The sequence below is a fragment of the Populus trichocarpa genome, chromosome 5 (genome assembly GCF_000002775.5).
Source record: "Populus trichocarpa isolate Nisqually-1 chromosome 5, P.trichocarpa_v4.1, whole genome shotgun sequence".
Taxonomy (NCBI): domain Eukaryota; kingdom Viridiplantae; phylum Streptophyta; class Magnoliopsida; order Malpighiales; family Salicaceae; genus Populus; species Populus trichocarpa.
In genome coordinates, this window is record NC_037289.2 from 5,893,789 (window position 1) to 5,910,920 (window position 17,132).

The 17,132-nt window shown below is 32.2% G+C and overlaps 3 protein-coding genes across 4 annotated transcripts; all 3 read left to right on the plus strand.

Annotated features, from left to right (window-relative positions):
- The first annotated feature begins 310 nt into the window (after positions 1–310).
- On the plus strand, positions 311–2,995 carry LOC7486342 (ras-related protein Rab7). Of its 2 annotated transcripts, none has more exons than XM_052452827.1 (7): positions 311–524; positions 668–694; positions 949–1,048; positions 1,139–1,285; positions 1,846–1,932; positions 2,028–2,197; positions 2,662–2,995. In XM_052452827.1, exons 1-7 carry the CDS (start codon positions 472–474, stop codon positions 2,723–2,725), a joined length of 648 nt encoding a protein of 215 aa, XP_052308787.1. In that variant the 5' UTR covers positions 311–471; the 3' UTR covers positions 2,726–2,995. The 2 variants fall into 2 exon arrangements, with proteins under 2 accessions (XP_052308787.1, XP_024457126.1); XM_024601358.2 differs by having other exon boundaries at positions 313–524; positions 1,849–1,932.
- A 3,989-nt stretch (positions 2,996–6,984) lies between these two features.
- On the plus strand, positions 6,985–9,576 carry LOC7477133 (iron-sulfur assembly protein IscA, chloroplastic). The gene is made up of 3 exons (XM_002306320.4): positions 6,985–7,266; positions 7,353–7,571; positions 9,315–9,576. The coding sequence occupies exons 1-3, from the start codon at positions 7,086–7,088 to the stop codon at positions 9,449–9,451; spliced, it is 537 nt and encodes a 178-aa protein (XP_002306356.2). The 5' UTR covers positions 6,985–7,085; the 3' UTR covers positions 9,452–9,576.
- Positions 9,577–12,123: 2,547 nt separating this feature from the next.
- LOC7477134 (probable ATP synthase 24 kDa subunit, mitochondrial) lies at positions 12,124–16,551 on the plus strand. The gene is made up of 7 exons (XM_002306321.4): positions 12,124–12,331; positions 12,771–12,864; positions 13,669–13,813; positions 14,032–14,142; positions 14,461–14,607; positions 15,223–15,345; positions 16,257–16,551. Exons 1-7 carry the CDS (start codon positions 12,293–12,295, stop codon positions 16,318–16,320), a joined length of 723 nt encoding a protein of 240 aa, XP_002306357.1. The 5' UTR covers positions 12,124–12,292; the 3' UTR covers positions 16,321–16,551.
- The last annotated feature ends 581 nt before the right edge of the window (positions 16,552–17,132 follow it).

Sequence of the window (17,132 nt, forward strand, 5' to 3'; positions counted from 1 at the left end):
GATCGCACAGTTGCATGATAAATGGTCAACGAGAATAATGAGTATAATTCAATTAAGAATAAATTAGTAAATTCTAAAATAATCTTATTTATCATAACCTGACATGGCCTCTAAGTCTAGTCTTTTAAGAAACCCTTTAATATTATTGTTATTATTTATTAGTAGTATTTGAAAAATCAGCATCGCTGGCGCCTAACCTTTTATGCTTTCACGTTGGCAAGGGCTCACATGGCTCTCACTTGTATCATTCAAAACACAGGAAAAAAAAAAATTAAAATAAAATAAAGGCCAAGGTAGATACCCATTAAAAGGAAGAAGAATCAAGAACCACCTTAAAGATGTCTTTTCCCTTTCACTATTGTTAGTGTTTGTGGTGTCTTTCTTTTCCATACTTTCCTGAACTAACTTTCTCTCGTTGAGAAAGGCATTACATAGCTGCTGACATTTTTATAAGAATTCTTGATCGTGACGATGGACATGTCTCGAAGAGCATTACTGAAGGTTATCGTTCTGGGCGATATCGGGTATGCATCTTCTTCTTCTTTTTTCCTTGCTGAAGTTAGCTAATGTTCATGTTGATTTGTTATTTAACATTGAATGGATTTTCTATTCAATATATTCTCATGAAATTCGTTTTCTTTCCTTTTACTTTCTTGTGATTTTGCAGGGTGGGAAAGACTTCTTTGATGAATCAGTATCCGTTACATGATGATAATTATAATTTTCTTCTCTCTTTTTCAATGATTAATTATGAGAACTTTCTATTTAAGCGTCCCTTTTTCATTCTTGTCACCTTTACTTTGGTATGCAATGCCATGTTTTGTCAACTGCCAAGGACAACAGTACTAAAAAATTAAATGTTTCTTCAGTGCAAATATCTGTGGTGCATTGCATTTATGTTTTTGCTGCCTTCAGACACCATTTGTTGGGCTGTTAACAGCTTTTCAGATATGTATATAAGAAGTTTAGCCAGCAGTATAAATCTACAATTGGTGCTGATTTTGTCACCAAGGAACTACAGATTGATGACAAACTGGTGACTTTGCAAGTGAGTAAAGAATTATCATTCAATTCTATTTGAAATAGAAAGGAAAATCTTTTGCAAGATACAATTGCTGATATTATGTGTTAATGCCAGATATGGGACACGGCGGGGCAGGAGAGGTTTCAGAGTTTAGGATCAGCGTTTTACAGAGGGGCAGATTGCTGTGTTCTTGTATATGATGTAAATATACAGAAATCATTTGAAACACTTAATAATTGGCATGAAGAATTTGTCAAACAGGTATCGAAAACTGCATTACCTTTCTGTGCTCCGTTTTTCTTTCACTGTATTGGGCATTCCCGAACAGTTCATTAGTATAGAATTACAGGTTTGCGTCCTTAGCGCGGTACCAGATAATTAAGCAACTGATTTATTATTATGACCATGGCACACTAATTTTAATGTTTTTCCTTACACTTTTTTTTATGTTGTGGCTACGTGTTTAACGGCATTTACAGCTTATAATTTTGATCATGGATATGAAGGTTTACAAATCATCTTCAGTTTAAGGTGTTTAAAGATACAATGTTGGAAATTGCAGTGTCCACAGGGATGGCAATGGGAATGTGATTACTGTATTAAAACAACATATATAATAATCCTCAAGTTCAACAATTAGATTTATAGAGCCTAAACCCGATGAGAATTGCTGGGAAACCTCTTGAATTGTGTGAAAATCTGCGGTTTTGTATTTACATCAGTAAAAAAAATGCTTACATGCTGTAACACAATCCTTTTTTTTTTCCTATTCATGCACTGGTGACATTTTCAATCCTTCTACCTATTTTGTATTTCAATAGCAGGCGGCGGATCCAGCCGATCCTGGTGCATTCCCTTTTATATTATTTGGGAACAAAATCGACGTAGATGGTGGAAGCAGCCGAGTGGTATAGATGCATGCTAACTGCTAAATGCTGAAGTGCAATATCAGTGTCATCAGTTGAGTTTTTCTTTTCCCCTTAAAAAATACATTAACGTGCAGGTTTCGGAGAAAAAGGCCAGAGAATGGTGTGCTTCCAGGGGAGATATACCATACTTTGAGACCTCAGCAAAAGAAGGTTACAATGTTCATGAAGCATTTCTTTGTGTTGCAAAAATGGCACTAGAAGGTGAACATGAACATGAACAGGAACATGAACAGGAACATGACATGTAAGTATACCAGTAGACTTGTTGATTATCAACATCAATTCTTGCTACCCTTTCTTTTAAATATTAACATCAACTTCATGTCCCGATCAATGCAATAAGCTGGCTATATTTTCAGAGAAGCTTTTGTGCAGACCTTTTTTCCAAGACATGTGAATGGTCATAGAATCCCTTAACATTACCTCACCTGTAAACAGACTTCCATAAATTTGAGAAATCATCAGCAATTTGCCTTCCAAAACATTCAATCAACTCACGTTTTGTGAGTCCCTGTCACATCTAAAACTCACGTTCTTGATCCTTTTTTTAAAAAAATACATTTGATTGATTGGGCCTAAAAAAATACATTTGATTGATTGGGCCACACCGAGCCAGATAGATTTTCACCTTACATTGCTTAATTTCCCTGATTGCTAAATTTCTGCAAACGATGAAGATTTGCCTCATACCCAAGGCACTTTTTGCAGTTACTTTCAGGGTATATCAGAAACTGTTTCAGAAGTCGAGCAAAGGGGAGGCTGTGCGTGTTGAAGTTGGCTGCCAAAGGATTGGATGTCGGAAAATTCAACCTTCTCATATGTTTCGTTCTTTATTATATATGTATTATGATGCTGTTCATTTGGGATTCAGAGGTGTTCTTATTGTTTGTATTTTATGTGTATCTACAGCTAATTAAGTAGCACACTCACCATTAGACTGATAGATTGTTTATTTTGTAACTCTATTTTACAAAAAGAGACGCTAAACCATTACCAAAACTCTATTTACTGAATTAATATACCTGCTAATTTATGGATGTCTTAGCTTTGGAAAGAATTGATAGATTTGTGACGGTGTGGATACACGTGATAGCTCATTTTCATTATTTGTTAAAATATTTATTTTGATGACATGTTTATGATAAAAATTAAAAATATGAATTATTTGGAATGTGTCTTGCCTATCCATATGCTCATGTCATGCTAATCTATCCTTAGTGTGCTAGGCATCAAGGCTAGGCCTGTGGGATGAGACCTTGTTTTTTTTTTTTTTTTTTTTTCATACAATGATTTTTTATAAATTTAAATTTTAAATTTTTTAAATGTTTTTCAAGTTTCTTATTTTTTTATTTTATGCTTTACTTTTTATTTTTTCTTAATTTAATTAATTTCTATTGACTAATTAAATAGTTTTAAGGAATAACAAGAATTAAATTATAAATAACTCTTAAATCCACATTAATTTAAAAAATGAAACTTTGCCCAATTAATATTTGTCTAATATAGTTTGATATTTAATAAATAAATAATTTCATTTTGTTTCCACGAGCACGCTTGACTTGGTTTTTTTCTTTAATTTCAGCTTTTAATATTGAGTTTTTATTAAATTGTTTTTTCATGTTAATCCTTCAAATTTTTTTATTTTAAATTAATTTTTTATTTTTTATAATATAACAAAATTAAAAATATATATTATTAAACCCATTGAGATCGATTTATGATTTGGATCACATGTTTGGCAAATTAATTCAAATTGACCATAATCAATCTAATATATATGGCATCATCTTAATGTTTTCTTTTTAAAAAAAAATTATTTAAAATTTTTTTTTTAAAAAAAATTAGATTTAAATATTTTTTGTTCAGCTCGTAATATAGAGCATGGGAAGTAACCTAGTTTTGCACTAAATATAACTCACGAGCTTCTTATGAAAATAATTAATTTTTTTTCTTATAAAATAGAATAATGTCTGTCAATCTTTTGTATCCTTGCAACCATGTCCATTCTAAATTGGTTAAAGAAAAAAAAAAATCTAAAGTCATTAAGTTAATTTGATATTACAATTTTCTAAAACATATACTAAAATAGCTATGCATTCTATAGTAGCAATACATAACAATTATAAGTTTTTTTTTTCTAATTTTATTCTCAGACGTTTTTTTTTTTTAATTATACCCTTTCATAACCAACTTATTAAAATTTATTCAAGAAAGACAAGATTCAACAAAAGATGACCAAAAGTGTAAAACAAAGAAGAAATTCTATAACCAGTCTTAAATTCATGCAAGATAATACCTTTCAGCAGACCAACTTTACCTTTTTCTATTTTTATAGTCCTTATAGTTTTTGAAAAAAAAATTCTATTTGAATAGTTTTTTTTTATTATTATTTTTTAGACTTTAGGTTTGAGAAATGAACGAAAACTTGTTGGAAAACGATAAAGAAGATAGAAAATTATTAGTTAATAATATTCCAACAACAACATAAAAAACTATTTTTGATGTTAACGAGTTTCATTTAACAAAATAAGTTCCATGAAGACCTTTTTAAACCTTTAATTTACTTGAAAAAGTAGATTGCAATCAAGGGAAAAAAGATTTATTTCATTTTATTTTTTGAACCAATTTAGAGATGTTTTAAGTTGAGAAATTGATTTATTGAGGTGTCAATTATGTTTTATTATGTGTTTTTTGGATCAAAATAGATTTAAAAAATGAACTTTTGAGACCTAAAACCCCTAACTTTGAATTTGCAGCCACCTCTATGGTGGCTAGAATCTAGACAAGTAGATGACATGTTGTTTACTTTAAAAAAAAAAGATAAGAAGGGCAAACATGTGGACCTCGTCTTGTAAGCCCACGTGCACTCGCCCCTATATTTGTTAGGCCAAGTGCTAGGGCTTGGCCTCTTTGTATTTTTTTTTAATTTTTAATTTTTAATTTTTTTTTGGATTTAGAGTTGAATGCAATATACAAAAAAAAAAAACTAGCAATCTATTTAATTATTGTTCAATTTTATCATATTTCTCAAATAATATTATAGTTTTTTATAATAATGTTAATTTTCTTTGTCTAATATGAAAAAAAAAATCATGAATATTAAATTAACAAAAACAATTATGTCTTTTTTTTAAGATTTTTAATAAATTTTGATATAAGTTTATCACATTGATCTTTTTTACTTCAATCATATTCAAAATACTCATACTTTGTTTTAATGGTTTTTTTTAATATAGTTTTGTTTAAAAAGTAATGCTAGCAACTTACAAAATATCTCAACATTGAGTTAGTTGTCGATTTTGTGAGTATCTATTAAACCAAATTGAGTCCATGATCCAATTTGTGGGCTTGATGAGGTAACCAAAGTTATTAAAATCGATGGGGTCTATGACCTTGGTCATGAGTTTGACGGGTTAACTCGAGTTATTTTTAAATTTATTTTTTTTTAATTTTATCAACCAACATTGGGTTGATTGAGAATTGAATTTTATAATTTGTTTCAATTTGCTTCCAATAAAGTTACCACCATCTCAAAACAAAAATCATGATATTAGGTTAATGCTTAATTTTATAAGCGTATATTTTTTTGCTATTTTTATCATATAATTAAAATAAAAAATATTTTTAGAAAAAAATTATTAAATTTAGTGGAGTCCATGATCTGGATGCAAGTTTGGAGGATTAAGTCAGGTTAACCCGAGTCCGTCCAATATGTCGTCAAAAAAATATGTCATCTTTAATTTTGTTTTAAAGTCAAAACACATTTTTACCGGTCGTCTATATTACTTTTAGACTTATCAAATTAACTAAGTTACATAGGAATAACTTTTACACGATTTAATTTGAAGCATGAGTCAAATAAAGAATCAATCCAGTAGATTTTAAGATCGATATACCTAGCAAAGTTTAATGATACTATCAAAAAATATTTTCAAGACATGAATGTTTTTTTTTTTTAAGTATCTCGCAGTATATGGTTGTCCGATGACATAATTTTTTTTTTTAGATTAATGTGGGTGTTCGGATTAGCTTGCGTGTATCTCGACTAATCCAACAGGCTCTAAAGTTAACGATCATATAAGTTTCCAATGGTCGAGCTATACTAAATTTGAAATTCGATGGCATAATTAATCTCGAACTAGGTGATAAATGATATACTTTTCCCTTATCATTCACTTTTCAAATTAAAAGAAAAGTCGTGAAAAATACCTCCTCGATGCACCAGCATGAAAATAGATGGTCTACTTTCCATCGAGTAGAAAAGGAATCTAATTCTCCGCACATATTTGTTTTTTATATAATTTTTGTGATTGTAATTTTATAAAAATAAATTTAATAAAATATGGTTAGTTGGATTTAGATATGTGTTTGGTAAAAATTATAGTTGAGGTTTACGTCCAGTAAAAAATATATATAAAATGTTTAGTTATAGTTACTTTTCAAAAGTGCTTTTTACTTGGAAATACATTAAAATATTTTATTTATTTTTTAAAAATTATTTTTGATATCAGCCCATCAAAATGATATGAAAATATAAAAAAATTAATTTGAAGTAAAGAAAAAAATAAAAAAATTTCAAATTTAAAAAAAAATGCTTTTGAAATGCAAAGACAAACAGAGTTTTACGAAACTTAGTTAAAAAACATGTAAAAACTATATTTCAAACTCAATTTTTTTTTAAATCCCACAATATAAAACGTAATTTGATATAGTAGGGAACACCTAACTGCATTTTTACCGTAAAAACTAAAGCTAAACAAACGGACAATCTAAGAATAATATCATCACATAAAAGACGAAAAACATCCTATTATTGTACACTCACGTATACGACAGAAGAAGTTTTTTTCAATGGCAAACAGCCAAACACACCAAAGAAAGAAAATCTTCTTCCATTCGCATAACAGCCTTAAAATTTCCGTCCAAATAAAAATAAAAAGAAAAACCTCAAAAAATTACAACACCATGTATTTATTATAAAAATATAAAAAAAAATGAAGAAAACGTGAAGTAATATTTGACCACCTAGCCGTTCAACTTACAAGGACTAGTAATCAAATCTTGAACGGCCACGATCTTCTAATCAAACCTTAATCAATCCATCCCCGTAGGAGGCAAGGAGAAGTCCACAAATGGCGTTTTTCTCTTCGACAGCAGCACCACCGCACTCTCCTCTTCTTCCATCGCCAAATTACACTAGTACAAAAACTCTCTCTTTCTCTTCACCTCCAAATTCCCTCTCTTTCCGATTCTCGAAATCAAATTTCAGCCGTCGAAACCATCCTCTCTCCCTTCGATCAACTTCATCTCCAGGTAATTCGTTTTGATTCAATGCAGCTCTCTTGTGAATTATTATAACAGCATGTGACTGTAATTGTTATTATGGTCGATGATTACAGCTGCGCCGCCGTCGGAGGGGGTGGCGCCGGCGATATCCGTGACGGAGAATGCGTTGAAGCATTTGAATAGGATTAAAAATGATAGAGATGAAGATCTGTGCTTAAGAATTGGGGTCAAACAAGGTGGATGCTCTGGCATGTCTTACACCATGGATTTTGAAAATCGAGCCAATGCTAGACCTGATGATTCCATCATTGAATACAACGGATTTGCAATTGGTATGCGTTTCTGTTAGCAGCCTCTTTTTTTTTTTTTTCCCTGTTCTTGTAAATGTTGGCGCGTATAGACTGGACTAGACTAGAGGGATCGTGGGACAAGTGTTTGTTCATTTCTAGCTGGGCACCAAATTCTAGTCAAAATTAGGTTGTTCCGCGCAGTCCCATTTAGCCAACCACACTCTCGGTATGTTGCTCCTTCACTTGCATAAAAGCGGGAGTCAGCATGATTGTCAGTGAATCATTTTTACGTGAGTGGGGTTGGGAGTACCCAATAGTCTCTCTCTCTCTCTCTTTCTCTTGTTGTAGTATTTTGCGAATAGGGTTTGTCGAAAGATGAGAAATTGTGCTTAGGGAGTATTTGAGACACATGATTGGATAAAAATGGGTTTTGTAAGCTAGATGGTACTGAAGATCATGGGTTTTGTAAGTCAGATGGTACTGAAGATCATGCGTTTAACGTAGTGGTTGATTTAGGAGGATTTTGATACAAGGCCGTTAAGTTGATGTGGTGAGTGATTATTGTTCAAGTCAGAAATGCATTAATTATAGGGTAATGAAAATATGAATGAGTGTCATGGATATAGATTTATTGGGTGAGTTGGGTTGAAGAGGAAAACGTTCATGTAGGATGTAATGGGATTTTCTCTTCCATGAATGATATGTGTAAGTTGATTCATCTATTCTCTTTGGTGAAACATGATGTCTTTGATCCTATAATAGTAATAAAAAAAATGTTGGCTGGCTGTCCTCTACGGTAAACAAACTATCTCTTTCATTAGTTGTAATAACCTTAACCCTTAATAAAAGGCATCATACATGGAATAAAGGCAAGTTCAGTTTCTATCAAAATAACCAGTGTTTCTAGGAGGTTTATCTGCTGGTTCCCTTCCAAGTAAACCCTAATTTGGTTCTGATTGCTTTCTCAAGAAGGCCTCTCTCACGTCCTCGTTCTAGATAGGGAAGGACAACATATGCAGAGCCAAACCTGATCTGACTTCCATCAACAGACTAACTAGGTCCCAATCTGTAGTCAAACCATATCAGGCTGCCTAGCCTTCCAACGTAGTGATGTTTTTATTGAAAATCTCAGCTTGAACTGTATCATCATTCAAATGAACATCTCTGTAGTAATTATCGAGTATTTAAAAGTTGAAACCCCAATTGCAGCATAATTCTTTTTGTTGGTTATTCGAAAATGCAATATTAGACCCTGAACATGTTCATTTCTTCGACTCTTGATAGTACACTTTATTCTGTGCTGATTGTATCTTCTTGCAAATCATCAAACTATGTTGTTATGTAGAAGCTTTTGACAAGTCCTAATAAATCCTGGTTGCAACTTTTTGGTGTTTTAAAATTTAGATCTTAATTTTTGATATGCTTCTCTTGTATATCATCGTCTTTTTATTTTGTGGTTTAAAATTGACTTGTTAAAGGCACCTGGTTTGAGCCCTTATTTATCCCTTCTTTGATTTCATTAATTCTAGTAGTCGTGGCAACACTATTTGTTTTAGCATGGATACTGGATCTTGGAGTTGGAATTTTCCCTTTGTTCTGATTTCTGGGAGCCAACATGTATGTCTTTCATAAAAAATGGTTACCATTTGCTTGTCTTGCTTAAACAATGTAAGAAGCTTGCAGATTTGACACCACCCTCCTCTGCATAAGGGAAACAGGATTGTGCCTGTAGAAATTATAGGTTATTTTTTATAATAAATTTACATTTTTCTGTTTGTTTTGCAGTTTGTGATCCAAAGAGCCTCCTCTTCCTATTTGGGATGCAATTGGATTATAGCGATGCTCTTATTGGTGGAGGTTTCTCTTTCAAGAACCCAAATGCAACAAAGACATGTGGTTGTGGTAAATCCTTTGCAGCATAGATTTGAAGTGATGTGTACAAAAAATATTTAACAGAGAACATGCACAACTCTGAAATTGTTACCGACTTTATGTTGAAGATGTGTACATGAGAAAATAATTTATAGTTTATGTAGTCTTTTGGCAATTATGGAGTGTGGAAGATGGTAAATCATAGAGGTTTGGATGAGCTCTTCAGCTGCAAAAATACCCACCAACTATTAACTTGTTCGTGATGGTTGGTTACCCTATAACAATTTGGACAATCAATTTTGCCGTTCATTGATTCAACATTTTCAATGTGTATTGGTTTTAAACCATGCCACCTTCAGCGAAACTTATTTTAGAAATAGATCCCATGTTGTTCTAGCTATAATACAAGCAATGCTCAACTCTATTGTATTTCTCAGCTCCAACCCCAGAGGGACTTCCCCCAGGCTTTTTTAGCGTTATAAGCATCATTGTCTTTCACTTTCCTATTTATTCCTCCCCCCACCCCCCCCCCCACCCCCCCCCCAAAAAAAAAAAAATCCCTTTCCACGAGGAGAGGTTGCGCTTCTGCTCAACATGATTTTAATTACTTTGCCAAGGAGAAACAAGTAGCCTCAGTAGTTTTTTTATAATACCTTTGATTGATTAATGAAGTATGCTTTAATTATTATTTTTTTCTTGAATTTCTCAGGTTACATCAAGTTAATACGAAGGCGGGTCCTTGAAATCGTTTAGAATGAAAAATTAATTATATTTGGTGCACGAATTAATCAACCAGGAGTACCTCGCTCAACAGAACAAAAATAGAATTTTTATATACCGAGAAGAGAATGAATGATGAAATTAGGCGGAGTTTGCCTGCACATTTTGAAGCCCAGCTTTGCATTCTTCAAGAGAAACATACAAGTCAATTAGCTAGAGAAAACTTTCCATGCTTCCAGTAATTAGCGGTTACACCAAGATATTTCAAAGGAAGGTTGGCTCTTTTGAAAATGCCCTTCAACTATACTTTTTTTTTGTTGGATAAAGTTAAGATGTATATTAAAGGGGAAAAAAGAAAATTCTGTACAAATATTACAGCAATTTTGTGCAATTTTTATATTATATATTTATATAATTTAAGAGCAATTTTAACATGAAAAAAATATCATTATTCGATTAAAAAAGACCTTGACACAGTATACCGTATTAAAGAATTAGATAAGAATTAAAAATGTAAAGATACCAATTATGTAGATACATATCTTGTCATTTGCCCATGTCTTATAACATATTAAAAGCGTGTTTGGCAGTGGGGTTGCGGATGCTTTTTAAATAATTTTTCATGCCAAAATACATGCCAATGATTTTTTTTATTTTTTTAAAAATCATTTTTGACATCAGCACATCAAAACGATCCAAAACGTACAAACCATATTAAATTTTAACAAAAAAAAATCCAAAATTTTTGGGAACGCGGTTCAACACTTCTTAAGTGCAATGGATAATTATAAGAATTTCTAAAGGTGAAATACTGTGCAAAATAACTTTGTTCATGCCCTCATATTTTATTATGAATTTTTTGTTATATTTTTTTTTATTTTGATCCCCAAATTTTTTTTTATCGGTTGCATTCTTTTAAGGACAAATTAAAGTCTAATTGCTTCAAAATTGTTGACCAAGAACAAGATTGAAAAAAAAAAACATTGTGAAAAAGATGGAGAAAACATGTGACAATTTCAAAATTATGCCAAAACATTTATTTTTGTCCTTTTACATGTCACATTATAAATTATTAGATCCCTTGATTTTTTTAAAATTCAATTTTAATCTAAATTTTATTTTTATTTTTATTCCGTGATTTAAGAGAAAAAAGATAAAATGGTTAGATTCCGGTCATGAAAAAATCAATTTTGATGGCAATAGATTTCATTTGATGAAGGGACTTTATCCTGGGTGTTCTTTGCCCTTTTTATTAAAATATCATATCTAAGCTTGGAAAGGTTCTTGGTTTTAGGTTGATTTTGAATTTTTTAGATGATTTGTTTTATGTTTTTTGAGATTATATTTGAGTTTATCAAGATATTTAGGTGTTTTATAAGTGTTTTGAGTTAAAAACAAGTTAAAAATGAGTCTTTAAACTAAAATAATTATCAATTTTTATTTCTTAACTATCATTGTAGCGGGGAAAGCTCACAATACATTGTTTACTTTTATTTTTTTAAAATCCCAAATGAGCTAGGCACATGGACTTTGCTTGGTAGGCCCAACGTCGCTTGATTTTTTTTTTAAAATTTTGCTTTTTTATACATGAATTTTTTTACATGTATTTTTTAAATAATTTTTATTTATATTTAAATTAATATCTCTTTCTCTCTTATGTTTTAGATTGTTTTTTTTTAAATAATTATTATTATTTAATTATTTTGTATGTATTTAATATTTCAAAGAAATTATTTTAATTCATCCATTTTTTTAATGTTTCATGTAAATAAAATTTATTTTTTAAAAAATAAATATTATTTTTTAGATAATATTTTTAATATGTGTAACCTTGTATAATATTTTTTTATAAATTTTATATATTATATTTATTTTTATTATCATTTAATGAAATAAAATAAATAATTTTAACAGACAAATTCTTGGTTAAATGGCTAGTATTATATATATATATATATATATATATATAAAATTGATTTTTTCAAATATAACCCTCTCAAACTAGATCCAACGGTGCGAAAACAAGGGCTGGCCTACTCCTCAAAAACACACTCTCTTCCTCCGTGTCTCCCTTCCGCACAGGTCGGATTTCAGCGGTCATAAAAAACGAAGAGAAAAACAACCCTACTCTTTCGATTTGAAAAATAAAGGAAGAAGAAGAAGAAGAAATCATGGCTTTCAGTTATCGCCTCTTATCCAGATCCAAACAGGTTTTGCTTTTCTTCTCTCTATTTCAGATCATTTACCTCCTTTCCAATCATCCATTCTTTTCTTGACGTCCTCTTTGATGCCCGACATGTTATCGAACAAAGTTAATCAAATTCTGAATCCATCTACTCTGATTTTTTTTTCATTATTTTTTGCTTTAGTGGACAGGAAGAAATATTAGGGATTTCTTTGGGTCAATGTGATGCCTTTTCTTTTCCTATAATTATTTTTCTGATGAAAATGGAATTATATGTTGGCTGGGGTTATTTTTATGGGAAATTCCAAATATCGTGTGGGTTTCTTTAGGGATATAATTTTGGAATTATTATCAATTTTTATAAAGAGAGGTGCGGGGGTTTTTCGTTCGATTTTTGGGATTTTGTATTCATTAATAATGATTTTGTGGTTTATAATTTTTTTGTGAATTTCGGGTTTATGCAGTTGTATGGAAGTCAAGCCATTTTGAATCAGCAACTTGCTTTTCCAGTTCGTTATTATGCAAAAGAGGCGGCTCCCGATGGGTTCAAGGGAGATGGTCAGTAACCCTGTATACTTCTCTTATTAAATGGGTTTTTGTCACACTTGTGTTCTTTGATGATATTGTGCAAAATGTAGCCTTGTCACTTGCAAGGCACGATGCTTTGGGGAGATAAGTGCTGGACCTAAAAGTTGAATGTTATTGGCTATTATAACTCTACACATTGTGCTATGAGCTTGAAAAAATATTTTACGAAGCTCAGGAAATATTATACAATGTCACTGGCCTACTCACTAGCAGTGGCTTCTGTTTGTTTATATTTGTATTTTGTAAATTTTAACAGCACAATAAAGCATTAACAACCTTACTACTTTTCAACTCTAATCTTTTGGGCTAACAGCCAACCCCAACTAGTTTTGGATTGAGGCTTTGTTGTTGATGTTTTTGTTAGGTTTTTCTTTTCCTATAGCATGTTTTGAGCATTGCTCTTGGGGAAAAAAAGAATCCTTTGTGTTGTACAATTGATTTTACTTCACTTTGGTTGGTGCTTGCTCACTTTACTTTTGATACCTTGGATCTAATAGATTCAATTGCAATATTATGCCTTGCAACAACACTGCTATCACATACATGCTTGTGCATCTGTTTTGTTCACAATGATTTATGTTGTTGCCCTATATTCTTATTAGGATACTTTTACAGTTCAGTTAAAAGTAAAATATGAGATAATCATCATTGTTTGTTCCCGAATTGATGATTTATAATAACATTTTTCACTCTAGGTAGAAGCAGTTTTATTTGCAATGAACACCTTGATGATTTGGTAACTTGATGCAAATTATGTTGCTTTGAACTAAACAGAGATGTTGAAGGACATCTTTCGTGACCTCAAGAAGAAATTTGATACAGCCATTGGGGTTTTTCGGAAAGAAAAGATCATCATTGATCCCGAGGATCCAGCTGCTGTGTCTCATTATGCAAAGGTCATGAAGACAGCTAGAGAGAAGTAAGCCATTTCTGTTCTTCTATATTCTGATAGTTTCTCAACTTTCTCCAGAGGTGTTTCAGTATTTAGTGTTGTTCTTTGTTTTTGGTGAGCATTTGGTTTGATGCTGATGAATCTTTCATCGAGTGGAGCTATATGCATTGTTTGTGCTGAATTTGGTTCACTTGCATTTTAATGATCTATGATGTATTTACTGGTCATATGTTATGTCTTTGCAGGGCTGGCTTGTTATCGGAATCTCAAAGGATCCAGTATACTATCGAAGAAGAAACAAAAGATATTCCAGATGCTCGAACATATTTTTTGCAATTGCAGGAAATAAGAATCAAGTATTTGTTTTTTCTTTTCTTTTCCAAGGTCTTGTCTAAACTGGATATTATTGCTGCAGCAATTGAAGCTTCATGTCATATATGTCTATGTATTTATTATGAATTATCATTTTACTAGGATGCAGAAGAAACTGCTATTTTTTCCTCCTCCCCATTGTGCCAAACACTTGTCCCTGTGGATCTGAAATTAAACCTCACATCTGTAGTAACTGATGTGCAATTCATTTTGTTATAATTCCTCAAAATTATATTTCTCAACATCTCTTTGTCGCATTTCTTGTTTGTAATGTAATGATGGATTTTGGTTTTCCCCTGTAGAAGAGATCTCCCTGATGAGCTTGGTGTAGAGGCTATGATGATGGATGCATTGGAAAAAGTTGAAAAGGAAATTAAGAAACCTCTGATGAGGAATGATAAGAAAGGAATGGCTCTTCTTATGGCTGAATTTGATAAGATTAATACAAAGTAAGTTTTGTTCTATCAACTGAATCCTTATTCTTTTTTGTTTTTCTTTGTTGAATGATGATGTGCTTTATCTTACCTACTAGAGTGTTGCACTTAATGATGCTCAAGTAGACATGAAATGTTCTTGATGAAGTTCATTCTAGTTGCATGATCATTCCATGTCTTTTGAAACCTGAAGAATATGCAGACCTTGGCTGTCTGATGACTTATGGATGTTTTCTCTTATTCGACGGATGAAACATCTAATGCATTGGTTTACAAAAGAATGTGTCTATATATTGTCTAGAGGACTTACTTTAAAAAGTATGTCTGTACAGGATTGGAATTGTCAATGTAACTATGTTGATCTACTATTACCAGCAAATAATTTGTGTTTGTTAAATTCCCACTGTCGCAGTTGGTAGCTCTAGTGCTAGTGCTGATGCGGTGAGTTTGATATGGAGATAGTATCCAAGTGTTTCTTTTCTTTTCCTGGTTTCTTTACGGTGGCTGATGTCTGATAATTTTGCTCTTTAGTTGGAATTTGTAATATCACCCGGCATTTAGTTTGCCTTTTAGGATATATTTCAAAAGGGAATTTCAGACCCTTTTTTTTATATATACATATATCTCCAGGTTTGGAGTTCGGAGGGAAGATCTGCCAAAATATGAAGAGGAGTTGGAACTTAAAATCGCCAAAGCACAATTGGAGGAGCTGAAGAAGGATGCTGTTGAGGCTATGGAAACACAAAGGAAGAGGTATTTTGTTGTTTTTATGCTGTCTTTTGATTATGAACCTCGTGGTTCTAGATATGCAGGCTTCCTACTCTTGTCTTCAGTCGGGCAGTGAAGGGATAAGAGGGATGTTGGTTTAGGTCCCATTTTTGTATTTTTCCTGGGAAAGTGCTTTTTTCCAGATCTTTGTATCCCTGATGAATGAGCACTGAATAGGGGTGTAGGTCAACCCAAAAGCTTGGATTTGACCTGGACTTGGCTCAATTTTAAGCTTGATCAAACTTGTTCAGAGCATAGTCCAAACCGAGCTTGAACAAAATTTTAAGCTTGTTTTAAAGTTGAGCCAAGCATGACCACTAGGTTGCTCAACCCGGTTTGTTATCGATCATGGGGGCATTCTAGGTGTTCCTGTTAGAGTTTCAACGTGACTTGTTTTAGAGCAATAAAATCTGTGTTCTATATCTTTAGGAGTTAACAAGAATGAAAATAGGGATTAGATTGAGGACATTCTCAAATTTCATTATTTATTATATTTTCTTCTCTAATTTTGTCTTGGATTGAGGACGATTCCCAAAAAGGCTGCTCCTCCTGTACTAATTGTTTGGCAAAGAAATTCAAAACGGTATCATATCAGTAGTATTTTATATTCTGAAACCTTGAAGGACAATCTGGCTGGATGAATTTTGACTGTGACTTAAGTTTACCCTTAGGTTCATTTCAAGCCACCAGGCCAAATGAACCAAGCTAAAAAAAAATCTATACCTTGAGCTGAGCTTGAGCAGAATACCTTTGAAATGGCTCGACTTCGACATGAGCTTGATTGGCAATTCAATCTACCCAAGCTGAGTTTGATTAATCTTATATTCAGTTATGTTTTCACCCCTATAATTGAATTTCGGTGTTGATATTTTATTGATACTTGTTGTTTTTTTCAGGGAGGAATTTAAGAATGAGAAAGCGGTTGATGTGAGGTCTTTGGACATCCGGAACTTTCTCTGAATCTTGCATGGCTTATTAATTGTTTGACTTGAATTTGAACTTTGTTGAGGCGCAAGACCTGGAATGCGGGAAATAACCATCTGTTTTGCTTTGATAAATAAAAAGGTTTTGAATCACAGCTATGGCAACTGAGTAGATATTATGCCATCTTTTGTTAATTCAACTCAATAGCGAGAAGGGAACTGGTGTTATGTTGTCACATGTCTTGGAATGAATTTGTCTTAGAAACTTGCTTCTCTTTGCCGACTAATTTTCTTCCGCTTCCCACTGTATCGAAACCTCTACACAAGTACCGTACTACGGTATGTAGTCTGCGACTCTGTTGAGTTAAATGGCTGTTTAAACGTCAACTTGCATTGCAAAAGGTTAAGCATGATGAATTGGGTGATGAATTTGCTTCTTGTTACACCATTTGAAGATCCAACATTCGATGGCTCATGTGTTTTCTTTCAAAATGTGAATAGGCTACCGTAGTGGGAGCAGTAAGGGTGTGATTGAGAGTGGTAGTGATTTTTAAAAAATGTATTAAAATAATATTTTTTTATTTTTGATATTAGCATGGTTAAAAAATATATAAAAAAATATTTTCACTGCCAATAAAAGAGGGTTTTATCACTTATTCTTTAGATACAATGCTTTATGTATTGGGTAGGAGTGGTAAATATGGTTAATTTGGGATGTTTCGATTGATTGATATCAAAAGGAAAGACCGGAACTTGATAACCCCGAGGACTTTACAAGTTGGTTTGTTCTGTTAGAATGACTCTGGAGTCTTTTCGGAAGTTTAAGAGATCGGTCCCGGTGTTTGATAC